Genomic DNA, 19,230 nt, shown 5'->3' on the forward strand with positions numbered 1-19,230 from the left:
GGATCAACCAGTGGGTGGCCTAATAAGGCTTATTGCTGATTCTTTTAAGGTACATTTACACTGGCAAGCATCAGGTTACTATATGGATTTATTTTATTCATCTTTACAGGGCGTTCTCTTTTATGTACAGTACAAAACCTCTTTATTTATTTTATTTATTTATTTATTTATTTATTTGAGGCCTCCAAATAGATCATGTTGTTCTTCAGTGCTACCATTGAATTTGTTGCCCAGTGGTGTCTGGTTGGCATTAATGGATCATGTGTATAGTAACTTTTATAACAACATACCTTTTTTATTATTATTATTATTATTATTATTATAGCGAATACAGCAACAATCAGAGAGAATTAGATACATATATTGTATCTCCATATTACCCTGGCTTTAGAAGACTAAGCATAGGTGGATCTTGTCTGCTGTCACCAATATGTCCCGTTACCCATTGTACAGATTGCAAAACTTGTAGTGGCTGGTGTCCTTTAGAAACTATTACAACAACGTTGAGAAAAAGGACATACGGTATGAGAATGTAGAATTGTTACAATATCCTGTTATGTTATACTCTTCCTGCGCAGCGCTCATAACCTCTCTCAGTGGAATCTCTATCAGAAGACCTCTCCGCTCCTGTTGTTTGATATGGAGCGACAGTGCTTGCCAGAGCAGGTAAGGTTATGGAATACATTTATCCATTTGTTTGCATTGTAATGACACATTTTGAGTGTAAAACCTTGCACATACAAAGCATATTGTGCAACACTTAAGGCCCGTACACACTGGTCGATATATCGGCCGTTCCCTTGAACGGCCGATATATCGCGGGACCGTCGGCCAGTGTGTACGGCCGATACGTCTGTGAACTCCGTCGTTCACAGACGTATCGCGTCGGCCGCGCAGCACAGCCGACGGCCAATATATCTAACGATATATTGGCGCGTCGCTGTGTGTGTACTGGGCGGTCGTCCGACCGCCCGTACACATGCTGCGGCGGCCGGCGGTGATTGACAGCTGAACTGGGCGGGCAGGCGCCCGCCCAGTTCATGACGTCAGTCCCCCGACGGATCGGGCAGTGTGTATGCACAGCACACTGCTTGATCCGTACATAGATATATCTGCAGATCAATTGATCTGCAGATATATCTATTAGTGTGTACCCACCTTTACTTCTAATGCCAGAGGGTAATTGGGTGCTGTGTGAGAATCTCCCTTTGTTTGATCTGCATGCCAGACACACACACTTCTCTTTCCCTTGTGCTTCTACAACATATCTATGACATTAACCAGTGGTTAGGTTATATTGAACAATTTGATTGTTGAACAGTTTGGTTGTATGCACTCTTTTACATGAGCACATTTGACATCACAATATTTATACGCCATTTTGAGGGGAGGCTCTCATTACTACTCTGTACTGTGCTCATTCCACTATATAACACTCAGGGAGGTATACAATTAGCCATGGTAATTTGCCGCGGCTAATTGACTCGACCATGGCTATCCTATTAGCGCTGACACTGCCGACACTTTTCAGGGATTTTTTTTTAACCTGCATCAGGCAGGCAAAACCAAATCCCAGATAAGTATGCATTTTTTCCGTGATCACTGCCGCGAAAACACGTAGGTCCACGGCTTTTGTAATTTTTGTATAGCCGATAATGACCATCAGACAAAAGTTGCAATAAAAGCCATTTTTTTTCCATGTGCAAAAATTATCGCAGCTAATAGGATACCCCCCTCAGTCTGTATCTTCCTGCTTATTTCCATCCCTCCTTCACAACATGACACAGCCTCTGTGATGTGCAGCCCTTTCTTCCCTAGCACAATAGCTTTGAGGACTGCGACGGGTCATTGTCCTCTACAAGATCAGAAAACCAGTCCCCTGAAATATTCTGTGCTGCTGTGATCATTCTGATCATCTGATTAGCCACAGGTGGTTCTGTCCTTGCCTGCTTCAAATTTAGAGACTTTAAAAATGAACAGAAGATAAAGATTAACAACAAAAAGGTGTTCAAGCCCTAGTTACATGCACCATAAGATTGGTAGATTGTTAACTTGTTTGAAATAAGTATTTAAGATACATCGTAGCTGTTTTAATAAAATAGAAAACAAAACATGAAAATAAATCTTTATCTCATGCTCTCTCCCTCATCGTATTTTTTTCTTTGTGTAGCTTGTGCTACCAGCTCTCCAGTGTATGTATTATGCCATTCTTTGGCAGCTGGTACCTACCACAGATGAGACACACCCCAAGGTACATTTTATGTTTTATTGATTTTGATAGCTGGATGAGGTCTTTCATTTGTTTAACTAAACGTATTTTTGGGGGATTTCATGTTTGTGATGGTAGTTAGTTTGCAGTGCTTAGTAACAATAGGACTGGTTACACACTGTACCTGATTACTGCTGCATACTGTACCTCCTAACATTGGAGGGTTAGCTACTAGACTGTGGGAGTGGCCACATCGCAGAGGTGGCATATCTGCGTCACAGATGGGGCATGATCACAACTCTATGGCTTGCCTAGTGCAAGACAGCCGTTGCCCTCTCTCTTGTCCCCTTCCAGGGTCGAATGCAGAATTTCTGGAGGGGTGTTTGCAAATGTTTGGTTTAAGAGAGATTGTTGCCAGCCCATGATGGATGGATAATTTGCATGTAACAAGTGCTCCATTCCACCCTTCATATTGCATGTAGTAGCCAGTGGCCAGGATGTGGGGAAGGGAGTTACCAGACAACTGGATACCCCCTGCATTTTCTTATACCCTCCTCTCACGCCTTGCTGTGCAAAGCAGTGTGAATGGGTCTTGCCTCCCAACTCCAGTGCATATAGGGACAATGCATTCTCGATTTTGACAACAGAACGTAATAACCTAGTAGTATTTTAGGAGACAAAAAAAAAAAGTAAAATCTTATTTCATGAAAATATTTAGCAAATCTGTGCTTTATGGTTCCTTAGATTATTTTTTTATTTTTAAATAAAACATTAAATATTTCATAGATGGTACAAAAGCCCAATTGGTGGGTGAGAAGATTAGGTGAGTGTTTTGCAGGGAAGTGATTTATTTGAATGTCTGAAATACTTACTTGTAATATGTTCTCTTTAATATCTTTGTTGGTGACATTGCAAATGGTATTGAAGGGAAAGTATGCCTTTTTGCAGATGATACAAAGATTTGCAACAGGGTAGACACACCAGGAGGGGTAAAACAAATGATTGAGGATCTAGCTAGGCTTGAGAAATGGTCAAGAATGTGGCAACTACAGTTTAATGCTAAAAAATGCAAAATCATTCACTTGGGTCTCAAAAACCCAAAGGCTAGATATAGTATCAAGGGTACTATAATGTGGAAACTACTGTGGAGGAAAGGGATTTAGGAGTCACTATTTCAAGTGACTTAAAGGCAGGAAAGCAATGCAGCAAAGCAATGAGAAAGGCAAGTCAGATGCTTGGTTGCATAGCGACAGGAATCAGTAGCAGGAAAAAAGAAGTAATAATGCCACTGTATAGGTCATTGGTACGGCCCCATCTGGAATAGTGTGTCCAGTTCTGGAGACCATATCTCCAGAAGGATATAAATACATTAGAGACTGTACAAAGAAGGGCAACTAAAATGGTGCAAACGTACTACCCGGAAAGGCTAAAAGATCTTAACATGTATAGTTTGGAGGAGAGAAGGGAAAGGGGGAACATGATATAAACTTTCAAATATACCAAAGGCTTTAACAAAGTTCAGGAGGGAAACATTCTTTAAAGGAAGAGGAGTATTAGACCTCGAGGACATACACTGAGACTGGAGGGAGGCAGGTTCAGGGGAAATTTAAGGAAAACTTACTCCACAGAAAGGGTAGTGGACAAGTGGAATAGCCACCCATCAGAGGTGGTAGAGGCTAAGACTGTAGAGCAATTTAATCATGCTAGGGATAGGCATATGAATATCCTTACAAAGAATTAAGGTTCAAAAATGGTTGAGATTACCTAAAGGATAAAAAAAGGGGCAGACTAGATGGGCCAAGTGGTTCTTATCTACCGTCAAATTGTATGTTTCTATGTTATCTCTTTTTTTCGTGATTAAAGGGCAATAGGTAGAAACTTCCAATGGTGACTGATGATCAGTTTAGTCATTCAGCCAATAGTTATTGACATTTCTCTGACGTCCTAGTGGATGCTGGGAACTCCGTAAGGACCATGGGGAATAGCGGCTCCGCAGGAGTCTGGGCACAACTAAAAGAAAGCTTTTAGACTACCTGGTGTGCACTGGCTCCTCCCACTATGACCCTCCTCCAAGCCTCAGTTAGATTTTTGTGCCCGGCCGAGCTGGATGCACACTAGGGGCTCTCCTGAGCTCTTAGAAAGAAAGTATATTTTAGGTTTTTTATTTTACAGTGAGACCTGCTGGCAACAGGCTCACTGCAACGAGGGACTAAGGGGAGAAGAAGCGAACCTACCTGCTTGCAGCTAGCTTGGGCTTCTTAGGCTACTGGACACCATTAGCTCCAGAGGGATCGACCGCATGGAACTGGCCTTGGTGTTCGGTCCCGGAGCCGCGCCGCCGTCCCCCTTACAGAGCCAGAAGCAAGAAGAAGTCCGGAAAATCGGCGGCATGAAGACTTCTGTCTTCACCAAGGTAGCGCACAGCACTGCAGCTGTGCGCCATTGCTCCTCATACACACTTCACACTCCGGTCACTGAGGGTGCAGGGCGCTGGGGGGGGGGCGCCCTGAGCAGCAATAAAAACACCTTGGCTGGCAAAACAATCACAATATATAGCCCCAGAGGCTATATATGTGATAATTACCCCTGCCAGAATCCTTAAAAAAGCGGGAGAAAAGTCCGCGAAAAAGGGGCGGAGCTATCTCCTTCAGCACACTGGCGCCATTTCTCCCTCACAGCTCCGCTGGAAGGAAGCTCCCTGGCTCTCCCCTGCAGTCTACACTACAGAAAAGGGTAAAAAAGAGAGGGGGGGGCACTAAATTTAGGCGCAGTAAATATTCTAGCAGCTATAGGGGACATAATTCAGTTAGTCCCTGCATTATATAGCGCTCTGGTGTGTGCTGGCATACTCTCTCTCTGTCTCCCCAAAGGGCTTCTGTGGGGTCCTGTCCTCTGTTAGAGCATTCCCGGTGTGTGTGCGGTGTGTCGGTACGGCTGTGTCGACATGTTTGATGAGGAAAATTATGTGGAGGCGGAGCAGATGCCTATAGAAGTGATGTCACCCCCTGCGGGGCAGACACCTGAGTGGATGGTTTTATGGAAGAAATTACGTGCAAGTGTCGACTCCTTACACAAAAAATTTGACGACATGCCAAATGCGGGACAGCCGGCTTCTCAGCTCGTGCCTGCCCAGGTGTCTCAAAGGCCATCAGGGGCTCTAAAACGCCCGCTACCTCAGATGGCAGACGCAGATGTCGACACGGATACTGATACCAGTGTCGACGACGATGAGTCTAATCTAATGTCCACTAGGGCCATTCGTTGCATGATTGAGGCAATGAAAGAGGTTTTACACATTTCGGATATAAACCCAGGTACCACTAAAAAGGGTATTATGTTTGGGGAGAAAAAACTACCCGTAGTTTTTCCCCCATCTGAAGAATTAAATGAAGTGTGTGAAGAAGCGTGGGCTTTCCCCGATAAAAGATTGGTAATCTCTAAAAAAATTTACTGATGGCGTTCCCTTTCCCGCCAGAGGATAGGGCACGTTGGGAAACACCTCCTAGGGTGGATAAAGCGCTCACACGTTTGTCTAAAAAGGTGGCACTTCCGTCTCCGGATACGGCCGCCCTAAAGGAGCCTGCGGATAGAAAGCAGGAGGCGATCCTGAAGTCTGTATATACACACTCAGGCATTATACTTAGACCAGCTATTGCGTCAGCATGGATGTGCAGTGCTGCCGCTGCATGGTCAGATTCCCTGTCAGAAAATATTGACACCCTAGACAGGGACACTATTCTCCTAACCATAGAGCATATAAAAGACTCAGTCTTATACATGAGAGATGCACAGAGGGAGATCTGCCGGCTGGCATCTAAAATAAGTGCATTGTCCATTTCTGCTAGGAGAGGCTTATGGACTCGGCAGTGGACAGGGGATGCAGATTCCAAAAGGCACATGGAAGTTTTGCCTTATAAGGGTGAGGAGTTATTCGGGGATGGTCTCTCGGACCTAGTTTCCACAGCGACAGCTGGGAAGTCAGCATTTTTACCCCATGTTCCCTCACAGCCTAAAAAAGCGCCGTTTTATCAGGTACAGTCCTTTCTGACCCAGAGAAACAGGCGAGGAAAAGGCGGGTCCTTTCTGTCCAGAGGCAGAGGTAGGGGAAAAAGGCTGCAACAAACAGCAGGTTCCCAGAAGCAAAAGTCCTCCCCCGCTTCTTCCAAGTCCACCGCATGACGGTGGGGCTCCACAGGCGGAGCCAGGTACGGTGGGGGGCCGCCTCAAAAATTTCAGCCATCAGTGGGCTCGCTCACAGGTGGATCCCTGGATCTTGCAAGTAGTGTCTCAGGGGTACAAGCTGGAATTCGAGGTGTCTCCCCCCCGCCGTTTCCTCAAATCTACCTTGCCAACAACTCCCTCAGGCAGGGAGGCTGTGCTAGAGGCAATTCACAAGCTGTATTCCCAGCAGGTGATAGTCAAGGTGCCCCTACTTCAACAAGGATGGGGTTACTATTCCACACTGTTTGTGGTACCGAAACCGGACGGTTCGGTGAGACCCATTTTAAATTTGAAATCCTTGAACACATACATAAAAAAATTCAAGTTCAAGATGGAATCGCTCAGGGCGGTTATTGCAAGCCTGGACGAGGGGGATTACATGGTATCCCTGGACATCAAGGATGCTTACCTGCATGTCCCCATTTATCATCCTCACCAGGAGTACCTCAGATTTGCGGTACAAAATTGCCATTACCAATTCCAGACGCTGCCGTTTGGACTGTCCACGGCACCGAGGGTGTTTACCAAGGTAATGGCAGAAATGATGATACTCCTTCGAAAAAAGGGAGTTTTAATTATCCCGTACTTGGACGATCTCCTAATAAAGGCGAGATCCAGGGAGCAGTTGTTGGTAGGAGTAGCACTATCTCAGGAGGTGCTACACCAGCACGGTTGGATTCTAAATATTCCAAAGTCACAGCTGGTTCCGACGACACGTCTACTGTTCCTGGGAATGATTCTGGACACAGTCCAGAAAAAAGTGTTTCTCCCGGAGGAGAAAGCCAAGGAGCTGTCATCTCTAGTCAGAGACCTCCTGAAACCAAAACAGGTGTCGGTGCATCACTGCACGCAAGTCCTGGGAAAGATGGTGGCTTCTTACGAAGCAATTCCTTTCGGCAGGTTCCATGCCAGAATCTTTCAGTGGGACCTGTTGGACCAATGGTCCGGATCGCATCTTCAGATGCATCGGCTAATAACCCTGTCTCCAAGAACCAGGGTGTCTCTGCTGTGGTGGCTGCAGAGTGCTCATCTCCTAGAGGGCCGCAGATTCGGCATACAGGACTGGGTCCTGGTGACCACGGATGCCAGCCTTCGAGGCTGGGGGGCAGTCACACAGGGAAGAAACTTCCAAGGACTATGGTCGAGTCAGGAGACTTCACAAAAACAGGTTGTTCCCTGAACAGAATCAGGGAACAGAGAAGTAAACCTCTTTGTGGGGGCACTCTTATGATTGTAAATATAATAATTATTAAAACATAACTTTTATTTATTTTCAAATAAAATATGGTGTTTTATCTTTTCTTTGATGGGGTTTTTAATGTTAATTTTTAATATTTTTCTGTATTTTTTTAAAAAAGAATTTTTTAAAGCAAATAATGGAAAAAAATCATATACACATACATATACATATATTCAGGTAGATTCGAAGGGCACAAAGGTAAATATATTGATTGCCATATAGGCGAGGTTTTTTATTTAAATATTTCAAACCTCTAAATGTGGGTTCTGCCCATGGGTGAAAATATTGTAAACTGTGTAACACATAAATCATGCACAGCAAAAATAGTCAGTAAATAAATAAATAGAATTATTATTAAATTTGATGGATGGTCAAAGTAATCTTATAACCGCAATGGCACTGTAATAATTAAAACGGAGCTATTTGTCTACAGTATATTCCTCAATTAAGACGAAGCTATTTATCTACAGTATATTCCTCAAGGTATCAGCTGGAAAAGGTTGTAACATTTGAGATGGTAGAGGGGCCACGTATGCCCGTTATAATTAATAACAGATTGTCAGTCACATTATATTAATATATTTGTAATTCCTCGATGAGCTCAATTCCCCTAAGTTAGAAAGGGTATACTGTATCAATGTGTCATATGTAGCTTAGTGGTCTAATTCCTTAAAAAAGTAACATAATGATTACAGATTTGAGCATATGAATTGAGCTCAATCCTCCTGTAAGTAGATCAACCTGAAGCGCTGAAAGAATGGCTCAAATTTCTCAATGCTTGATCAATAGATATGATACCTTGACACAGTCAGTTATTGGGTTAATACGTGGATAGAAAGCACAGGGATTTGTGAATAGAAAAGTAGCCCGTCCCGTGTGTCTGGCTAACTTCTGCTGCCTTCCCATGTGCGTGCTAGCACGCAGTGAATGGGGGTGAGAGAGTTAATCAGACGGTAGCGGGCTGAAGGAAGAAAGAGTGATTCTGCTGTCGTCCGCTGTGGCACCCCTCAGCCCTGTTAACAAGATGTCATTGCAAGGTTTGATAGGTGATGCCGTGCAGGCGATGAGAGCACACTGAATACCTAATGGGGAGAAAGTGTCCCCGTGTGTATCAGCCTCGATTGGCGTCCCCGTCAGCGGTCCGGCCCCAGTGACGTATGGCGGGGTTTCCGGAAACTGCGTCACGTGACGCTCGGGAATAGATACTGTAAATTAGCCTGAAGTGCTGACTTGGTACAGAGTAACCTAAATTCGTCACATGCTCAACCAATGACACTCCAATGCAACATCAAAAAACTGGATAAACACATTAATATTAAACAAAAAATCTTGTAGATGGTAAAGTAGCCCGTCCCATGTGTCTGACTAACTTCTACTGCCTTCCCATGTGTATGCTAGCACACAGTGAATGGGAGGTGAGAGAGTTAATCAGGCGGCAACGGGCTGAAGGAAGAAAGAGTGATTCTGCTGTCGTCCGCTACGGCACCCCTCAGCCCTGTTAACAGATTGTCATTGCAGGGTTTAGCAGGTGATGCCGTGCAGTCGATGAGAGCACACTGAATACCTAACGGGGAAAGAATATCCCCGTGTGTAGCAGCCTCAGCAGGCGTCTCCGTCAGTGCCGATAGTCCGGTCCCAGTGACGTATGGCGGGATTTCCGGAAGCAGCGTCACATGACGCTCAGGAACAGATACAACGTACGTTTCACCCTCAGCAGGGGCTTGATCACCATCCGCCTGTCTGGTGTTCCCCTTCACGGGGATTATATATAGTGTCTACCTGATCATCATTGGTTGAAATTAAAATTGGCAAAAAGAACAGCAAAAAAACTATTCAGTCTGATAGTAATTGAGTAATGAGATGAAGTCAGATCGCTGTTAGTGAACTGATTAATAGCCAATGTAGTAATCAAATATATATCAATTATCAAGGGAAATAAGAGAGTGAGGAGAAATGGGGAATAGAACGGAGGAAAAAGATGAAAATTATAAATATACATAATAAGGGTAATAATAAATTTATAATTAAGTGAAATTATATAAAGAATTGAAGGTGCGAACTTATGACCTTGCCCTAATGATTTGGTTGTGGGCGAGGCATTAGACCGCCTGACTACAGAGCTAATCGTATCACTAGTTATGCAAATGGAAACATAATGCGACAAAGAAGATCAAAAATTTAAAGAGATATACATATATGTACACATACACACATATATATATGTATATATATACACAGAAATGTTTAATACACAGAGATGTATATGTATGTGTATATATATACATATATATATGTGTGTATGTGTACATATATGTATATCTCTTTAAATTTTTGATCTTCTTTGTCGCATTATGTTTCCATTTGCATAACTAGTGATACGATTAGCTCTGTAGTCAGGCGGTCTAATGCCTCGCCCACAACCAAATCATTAGGGCAAGGTCATAAGTTCGCACCTTCAATTCTTTATATAATTTCACTTAATTATAAATTTATTATTACCCTTATTATGTATATTTATAATTTTCATCTTTTTCCTCCGTTCTATTCCCCATTTCTCCTCACTCTCTTATTTCCCTTGATAATTGATATATATTTGATTACTACATTGGCTATTAATCAGTTCACTAACAGCGATCTGACTTCATCTCATTACTCAATTACTATCAGACTGAATAGTTTTTTTGCTGTTCTTTTTGCCAATTTTAATTTCAACCAATGATGATCAGGTAGACACTATATATAATCCCCGTGAAGGGGAACACCAGACAGGCGGATGGTGATCAAGCCCCTGCTGAGGGTGAAACGTACGTTGTATCTGTTCCTGAGCGTCATGTGACGCTGCTTCCGGAAATCCCGCCATACGTCACTGGGACCGGACTATCGGCACTGACGGAGACGCCTGCTGAGGCTGCTACACACGGGGATATTCTTTCCCCGTTAGGTATTCAGTGTGCTCTCATCGACTGCACGGCATCACCTGCTAAACCCTGCAATGACAATCTGTTAACAGGGCTGAGGGGTGCCGTAGCGGACGACAGCAGAATCACTCTTTCTTCCTTCAGCCCGTTGCCGCCTGATTAACTCTCTCACCTCCCATTCACTGTGTGCTAGCATACACATGGGAAGGCAGTAGAAGTTAGTCAGACACATGGGACGGGCTACTTTACCATCTACAAGATTTTTTGTTTAATATTAATGTGTTTATCCAGTTTTTTGATGTTGCATTGGAGTGTCATTGGTTTAGCATGTGACGAATTTAGGTTACTCTGTACCAAGTCAGCACTTCAGGCTAATTTACAGTATCTATTCCCGAGCGTCACGTGACGCAGTTTCCGGAAACCCCGCCATACGTCACTGGGGCCGGACCGCTGACGGGGACGCCAATCGAGGCTGATACACACGGGGACACTTTCTCCCCATTAGGTATTCAGTGTGCTCTCATCGCCTGCACGGCATCACCTATCAAACCTTGCAATGACATCTTGTTAACAGGGCTGAGGGGTGCCACAGCGGACGACAGCAGAATCACTCTTTCTTCCTTCAGCCCGCTACCGTCTGATTAACTCTCTCACCCCCATTCACTGCGTGCTAGCACGCACATGGGAAGGCAGCAGAAGTTAGCCAGACACACGGGACGGGCTACTTTTCTATTCACAAATCCCTGTGCTTTCTATCCACGTATTAACCCAATAACTGACTGTGTCAAGGTATCATATCTATTGATCAAGCATTGAGAAATTTGAGCCATTCTTTCAGCGCTTCAGGTTGATCTACTTACAGGAGGATTGAGCTCAATTCATATGCTCAAATCTGTAATCATTATGTTACTTTTTTAAGGAATTAGACCACTAAGCTACATATGACACATTGATACAGTATACCCTTTCTAACTTAGGGGAATTGAGCTCATCGAGGAATTACAAATATATTAATATAATGTGACTGACAATCTGTTATTAATTATAACGGGCATACGTGGCCCCTCTACCATCTCAAATGTTACAACCTTTTCCAGCTGATACCTTGAGGAATATACTGTAGATAAATAGCTTCGTCTTAATTGAGGAATATACTGTAGACAAATAGCTCCGTTTTAATTATTACAGTGCCATTGCGGTTATAAGATTACTTTGACCATCCATCAAATTTAATAATAATTCTATTTATTTATTTACTGACTATTTTTGCTGTGCATGATTTATGTGTTACACAGTTTACAATATTTTCACCCATGGGCAGAACCCACATTTAGAGGTTTGAAATATTTAAATAAAAAACCTCGCCTATATGGCAATCAATATATTTACCTTTGTGCCCTTCGAATCTACCTGAATATATGTATATGTATGTGTATATGATTTTTTTCCATTATTTGCTTTAAAAAATTCTTTTTTAAAAAAATACAGAAAAATATTAAAAATTAACATTAAAAACCCCATCAAAGAAAAGATAAAACACCATATTTTATTTGAAAATAAATAAAAGTTATGTTTTAATAATTATTATATTTACAATCATAAGAGTGCCCCCACAAAGAGGTTTACTTCTCTGTTCCCTGATTCTGTTCAGGGAACAACCTGTTTTTGTGATTATTTGTCATTTACCTCGGGGAGCACCACCAGCAGATTGATTAAACCACGATTACCTATTAATGATTCCCTATATTGCTGGTTCTAAATACCTAGTGAGAAACCACTGAGCTAATTTCAAACAACAGGTTGTGCAGGAATATTTCCCCCTTTTCCTTTCATAATTGATTTACTGAGGTAAACTCAGCTTCTTTCCTAGCACACCACATTTCTTGCCAGGTCCAGACATTGGACCCAATTTCTCAACATATAATTTTCTTCTTTTCTTTTCTTTGGGGATTTTTTCCTTTCTCTCTTTTTGATCGAAAAACTATCTGTATCCTCAACTCAACCTTGACAAGCATGTCAAGCTTCAGTCTGAGGAATGAACTGATTAATAAACGGAGGACTGAAGACCTAGGAGGTATTTTTTCAGATCCTAGTACATCTACTACACCCGCCACTAGTTGGAATGATGATATGCACAAACTGAAACTTCTGAGACAAAAACAAACAAGAGTGAATTGGGACTTGATAAGTCTGGAAAACTATCTAAAACATAAGATAGTACCACGAGGACTGCGCCCTAAGGTTTTTCCAACCTATCCTCTTGCTACTGATAGTCTGAAACATGACTGGGAGACCTGCCTACTCAAATGCTCTAATGATTTAATACTGATCCTAATCAAACATAACAACTTGATTTTGGAAGAAGTAGGAAAGGAAATTGATGATATTGGGAAAAAATTGGAAGTCTTTGAAACTGAGACCCTCTTCCAAACTAGATTTGAACTGGAGAAAAAAGCCCTACAAGAATACGAGGAAGTAATTACAGAACGCAAAAAGTCAAAATTCCAACGTGACAAACAGGACTTTTCATTGGGCAAAATCTTCAAGTGGAATAGACCACCAAGGAGGGAAAGACTACAGAATCAACAGGGATACCCCTCCTCATCAGAGATTGATTCATCTGGTACTGAGGAGGATCAAGGGGAAACCTATCATCAGTACAGAGACGAAACCGGCAAATTTCAGGCACAACATCCCTCCTCCTCCTCCTCTTCTTCTTTTTTGGACAAACAGAGACCCAAAAGGGGCCGTCCAAGAGGAAGTCGAGGAGGGGCGGCAGGAAAAGGAAGAGGGGACCCAAGATGGGATTCTCCACCCCCATCTCACTATCCAATACGAAATCGGAGGAAATACTAGCTGGACCAACCGGCCTTACGATTATTAACCTATCTGAACACACCATCACAGACGATCATAGAAATGTCTTATCTAAAGGCCTTACTTTTGCGCCCACCAAAAGATTTGATCGCTTCCAATGGGAGAAGGATTTAAATTTCTTTGGGAGAAAATTGCTCCTTAAAAAATTCTTTGCAAACAAAAATAGAGTTGATGCCTCCAATACAGGAGGATATCAAGAACCTGGCACTATTATCCAACAGGACCTCACATCAGATGATGATAGGAGGGCGATTATTATGTTGGAGGAACTTCAGGATGATGTTGAAATACATCATGTGGAAACACAGGAAGACACATCAACCAATAGATTAATATGCAAGAAAAAGAGCAACTTCTTCCCGCAGGATAACATTTGCCCAGAAGTAAAAGTTTTTATGCGCCTTGTCTCCCAAGATCTTGATGACTTACATCAGAGACGAAAGAGACCTCCCAAGCGTAATCTGAAATACAGAGAAAGGATGGCCATTGCTGAAATCGAGTCATGGGAAGATGTGGTGGTCAAACCATCTGATAAAGGTGGTAATGTTGTGATCTGGGGAAAACAACTCTATATTAAAGAAGCTATGAGACAACTAAATGACACAGCCTGCTATAGAAGATCCATCTTTAACCCAACAGACAACATCCTAACTCTATATATTAGATTGATTGAGAAAGCATTTAGGGAAGGAACAATTACAAAAACTGAACTCGAATACCTAAGAGTAACTAACCCTAGGGTACCGACGTTCTATCTTCTCCCGAAGATGCATAAGAGCCTTACTCACCCTCCTGGTAGGCCAATTGTCTCCGGGATTGGAGGTCTCCTGGAGCAAGCCAGTATATTTATTGATGTTCATCTTAGACATCTTGTAGCTGCCTTACCCTCCTATGTACAAGACACTACTGACGTCTTGAAAAAGATCCATGATGTACGGTTGGAGGACAACCAACTTTTGATAAGCATGGATGTGGAATCACTATACACGTCGATTGACCATCAGAAAGGAATTCTTGCCATCAAATACTTCTTGGACATAGAGGGTACAAGTGACTTTCATCAATTTCTTCTGGATCTCCTACATTTCGTCTTAAATAATAATTATTTTACATTTAACAATAGATTTTACGTACAAACGAGGGGCACGGCCATGGGGGCAGCCTGTGCCCCCACGTACGCAAACTTATTTCTTGGTTGGTGGGAACGTGAGAAAGTTTTCTCTGACCACAATGACCATCACACCAGAAGAGTGTTGATGTGGTTGCGGTATATAGATGATATACTGGTCATCTGGGATGGAGACGAGAAAACTTTTGAGGATTTCGTTCAGGATCTGCATGCAAACGATCTGAATTTGAAATTTACATATGTCATTAACAAAGACAGAGTCTCCTTTTTGGACTTATCTATATACCGTATTAGTGAGGGTTATCTCGCCACAGAACTCTTTCGGAAATCAACAGCTACCAATTCATTACTTCACCAATCCAGCTCTCACTTTCCTCCGACTGTGAAGAATATCCCCAAGGGTGAATTTTTAAGGCTCAAAAGAAATTGCTCGGACCAATGCAATTTCCAGAAACAAAGCATTGAGTTAACTAGCAGACTCAAAGAGAGGGGGTACAGCCACAGATTAATCAAGAAAGCCAGAAGAGAAGTGGAATGTACGGACAGAGAAAGTTTGATTTTCAGAGAAAAGAAACAACAAAAGGGAGATAAAGAATTTAGATTTGTTGGCAACTTCTGTACAGAGTGGCAAGAAATCAAACAAATCATTCAGAAACACTGGCCCATTTTACTCCTAGATAATGATCTGGAAAAGGTCCTAAAAAAACAAGTCTCCATGAGTTGGAGGAGATCACCGAATCTCAAAGATAGATTGGTGAAGAGCCATTTTGAAGAGAAACATCCCAGACAACCCTCAGTTCGGGGTAGCTTTCCATGTGGATCATGCAAAATTTGTAAATACATCCACTCACAAACTACCATACAGGATAAATACGGTTCAGAACATATCATCACAGATTTCTTTAACTGCAGGACAAAAAATGTTATCTACTGCATTACATGTACATGTAACATCTACTATGTCGGGATGACATCCAGGATGCTTAAACAACGCATCCTGGAACACATCGGGACGATACGAAATGCAGAAACGGACATCAACAAATTCAAACCACTAACGACAGTGGCTAGGCATTTTTATATGACACATGGAAAGTCCTCAGAGGATCTACGAGTCTTTGGACTTGAAAAAATCAATTTGGGAATAAGAGGCGGTGATCTTCAAAAGGAGCTTCTCAGACGGGAAAGCCAGTGGATCTTTAGGTTGGGCTCCATATCTCCAAGGGGCCTTAATGAGAACATTAATTACGGTGTATTTCTGAACACATAATTATGATTCCCTTTTCCAAACAATCCTCTTTAGTGCTCCTCTGTCCTAATTCAAATTATGCCACAAAGTTGAGACCTGTGGCAGTCCGCATGGCACGATACCCACCTATCAACACGTTAGTAAATTTAATCAATTCGCAACAACTTAGGGATATTTTCATATCTACTGTTTTATTATTTGTTTAAATACAGTTTATATCTAAAAAAATTTTTTGTTTACTTCTGGAATATATTATATTCAAGTTTTCTATATATCTACACTACCTACTAAATAATTATACAAAAGTGGGTTCGTAGCCAAGTGGCATAGTCTCTTGCCCGTAGTCTAAATCACTACCGCCAGCTCGCAGGCTCGAATCTTGAGAAACCTAAAATCTGTCACAATATGGCTAATTTTTAGCTCAATCCACATCTAATTAATTAACTTCATTTTTAATTTGTTCCTTCTCTATACGAAATGTTTAATACACAGAGATGTATATGTATGTGTATATATATACATATATATATGTGTGTATGTGTACATATATGTATATCTCTTTAAATTTTTGATCTTCTTTGTCGCATTATGTTTCCATTTGCATAACTAGTGATACGATTAGCTCTGTAGTCAGGCGGTCTAATGCCTCGCCCACAACCAAATCATTAGGGCAAGGTCATAAGTTCGCACCTTCAATTCTTTATATAATTTCACTTAATTATAAATTTATTATTACCCTTATTATGTATATTTATAATTTTCATCTTTTTCCTCCGTTCTATTCCCCATTTCTCCTCACTCTCTTATTTCCCTTGATAATTGATATATATTTGATTACTACATTGGCTATTAATCAGTTCACTAACAGCGATCTGACTTCATCTCATTACTCAATTACTATCAGACTGAATAGTTTTTTTGCTGTTCTTTTTGCCAATTTTAATTTCAACCAATGATGATCAGGTAGACACTATATATAATCCCCGTGAAGGGGAACACCAGACAGGCGGATGGTGATCAAGCCCCTGCTGAGGGTGAAACGTACGTTGTATCTGTTCCTGAGCGTCATGTGACGCTGCTTCCGGAAATCCCGCCATACGTCACTGGGACCGGACTATCGGCACTGACGGAGACGCCTGCTGAGGCTGCTACACACGGGGATATTCTTTCCCCGTTAGGTATTCAGTGTGCTCTCATCGACTGCACGGCATCACCTGCTAAACCCTGCAATGACAATCTGTTAACAGGGCTGAGGGGTGCCGTAGCGGACGACAGCAGAATCACTCTTTCTTCCTTCAGCCCGTTGCCGCCTGATTAACTCTCTCACCTCCCATTCACTGTGTGCTAGCATACACATGGGAAGGCAGTAGAAGTTAGTCAGACACATGGGACGGGCTACTTTACCATCTACAAGATTTTTTGTTTAATATTAATGTGTTTATCCAGTTTTTTGATGTTGCATTGGAGTGTCATTGGTTGAGCATGTGACGAATTTAGGTTACTCTGTACCAAGTCAGCACTTCAGGCTAATTTACAGTATCTATTCCCGAGCGTCACGTGACGCAGTTTCCGGAAACCCCGCCATACGTCACTGGGGCCGGACCGCTGACGGGGACGCCAATCGAGGCTGATACACACGGGGACACTTTCTCCCCATTAGGTATTCAGTGTGCTCTCATCGCCTGCACGGCATCACCTATCAAACCTTGCAATGACATCTTGTTAACAGGGCTGAGGGGTGCCACAGCGGACGACAGCAGAATCACTCTTTCTTCCTTCAGCCCGCTACCGTCTGATTAACTCTCTCACCCCCATTCACTGCGTGCTAGCACGCACATGGGAAGGCAGCAGAAGTTAGCCAGACACACGGGACGGGCTACTTTTCTATTCACAAATCCCTGTGCTTTCTATCCACGTATTAACCCAATAACTGACTGTGTCAAGGTATCATATCTATTGATCAAGCATTGAGAAATTTGAGCCATTCTTTCAGCGCTTCAGGTTGATCTACTTACAGGAGGATTGAGCTCAATTCATATGCTCAAATCTGTAATCATTATGTTACTTTTTTAAGGAATTAGACCACTAAGCTACATATGACACATTGATACAGTATACCCTTTCTAACTTAGGGGAATTGAGCTCATCGAGGAATTACAAATATATTAATATAATGTGACTGACAATCTGTTATTAATTATAACGGGCATACGTGGCCCCTCTACCATCTCAAATGTTACAACCTTTTCCAGCTGATACCTTGAGGAATATACTGTAGATAAATAGCTTCGTCTTAATTGAGGAATATACTGTAGACAAATAGCTCCGTTTTAATTATTACAGTGCCATTGCGGTTATAAGATTACTTTGACCATCCATCAAATTTAATAATAATTCTATTTATTTATTTACTGACTATTTTTGCTGTGCATGATTTATGTGTTACACAGTTTACAATATTTTCACCCATGGGCAGAACCCACATTTAGAGGTTTGAAATATTTAAATAAAAAACCTCGCCTATATGGCAATCAATATATTTACCTTTGTGCCCTTCGAATCTACCTGAATATATGTATATGTATGTGTATATGATTTTTTTCCATTATTTGCTTTAAAAAATTCTTTTTTAAAAAAATACAGAAAAATATTAAAAATTAACATTAAAAACCCCATCAAAGAAAAGATAAAACACCATATTTTATTTGAAAATAAATAAAAGTTATGTTTTAATAATTATTATATTTACAATCATAAGAGTGCCCCCACAAAGAGGTTTACTTCTCTGTTCCCTGATTCTGTTCAGGGAACAACCTGTTTTTGTGATTATTTGTCATTTACCTCGGGGAGCACCACCAGCAGATTGATTAAACCACGATTACCTATTAATGATTCCCTATATTGCTGGTTCTAAATACCTAGTGAGAAACCACTGAGCTAATTTCAAACAACAGGTTGTGCAGGAATATTTCCCCCTTTTCCTTTCGAGTCAGGAGACTTCCCTACACATAAATATTCTAGAACTAAGGGCCATTTACAATGTCCTAAGTCAGGCAAGACCCCTGCTTCTACACCAGCCGGTACTGATCCAGTCAGACAACATCACGGCGGTCGCCCATGTAAACCGACAGGGCGGCACAAGAAGCAGGACGGCAATGGCAGAAGCCACAAGGATTCTCCGATGGGCGGAAAATCACGTGCTAGCACTGTCAGCAGTGTTCATTCCGGGAGTGGACAACTGGGAAGCAGACTTCCTCAGCAGGCACGACCTCCACCCGGGAGAGTGGGGACTTCATCCAGAAGTCTTCACGCTGATTGTAAATCGTTGGGAACGGCCACAGGTGGACATGATGGCGTCCCGCCTAAACAAAAAACTGGAGAGATATT

The 19,230-nt window shown here is 42.1% G+C and overlaps 1 protein-coding gene across 1 annotated transcript in view; it reads left to right on the top strand.

Moving 5' to 3' along the window:
- LOC135019278 (cohesin subunit SA-2-like) overlaps nucleotides 1–19,230 on the top strand; it is a 440,449-nt gene that overhangs the window by 247,073 nt on the left and 174,146 nt on the right. The window contains exons 22-23 of the mRNA XM_063953088.1: nucleotides 579–666; nucleotides 2,171–2,251. Coding sequence (XP_063809158.1) covers nucleotides 579–666; nucleotides 2,171–2,251 — 169 coding nt within the window. The remainder of the gene's footprint in view (nucleotides 1–578; nucleotides 667–2,170; nucleotides 2,252–19,230) is intronic.

Source organism: Pseudophryne corroboree, chromosome 2, assembly GCF_028390025.1.
Source record: "Pseudophryne corroboree isolate aPseCor3 chromosome 2, aPseCor3.hap2, whole genome shotgun sequence".
NCBI classification, from domain to species: Eukaryota; Metazoa; Chordata; class Amphibia; order Anura; family Myobatrachidae; genus Pseudophryne; species Pseudophryne corroboree.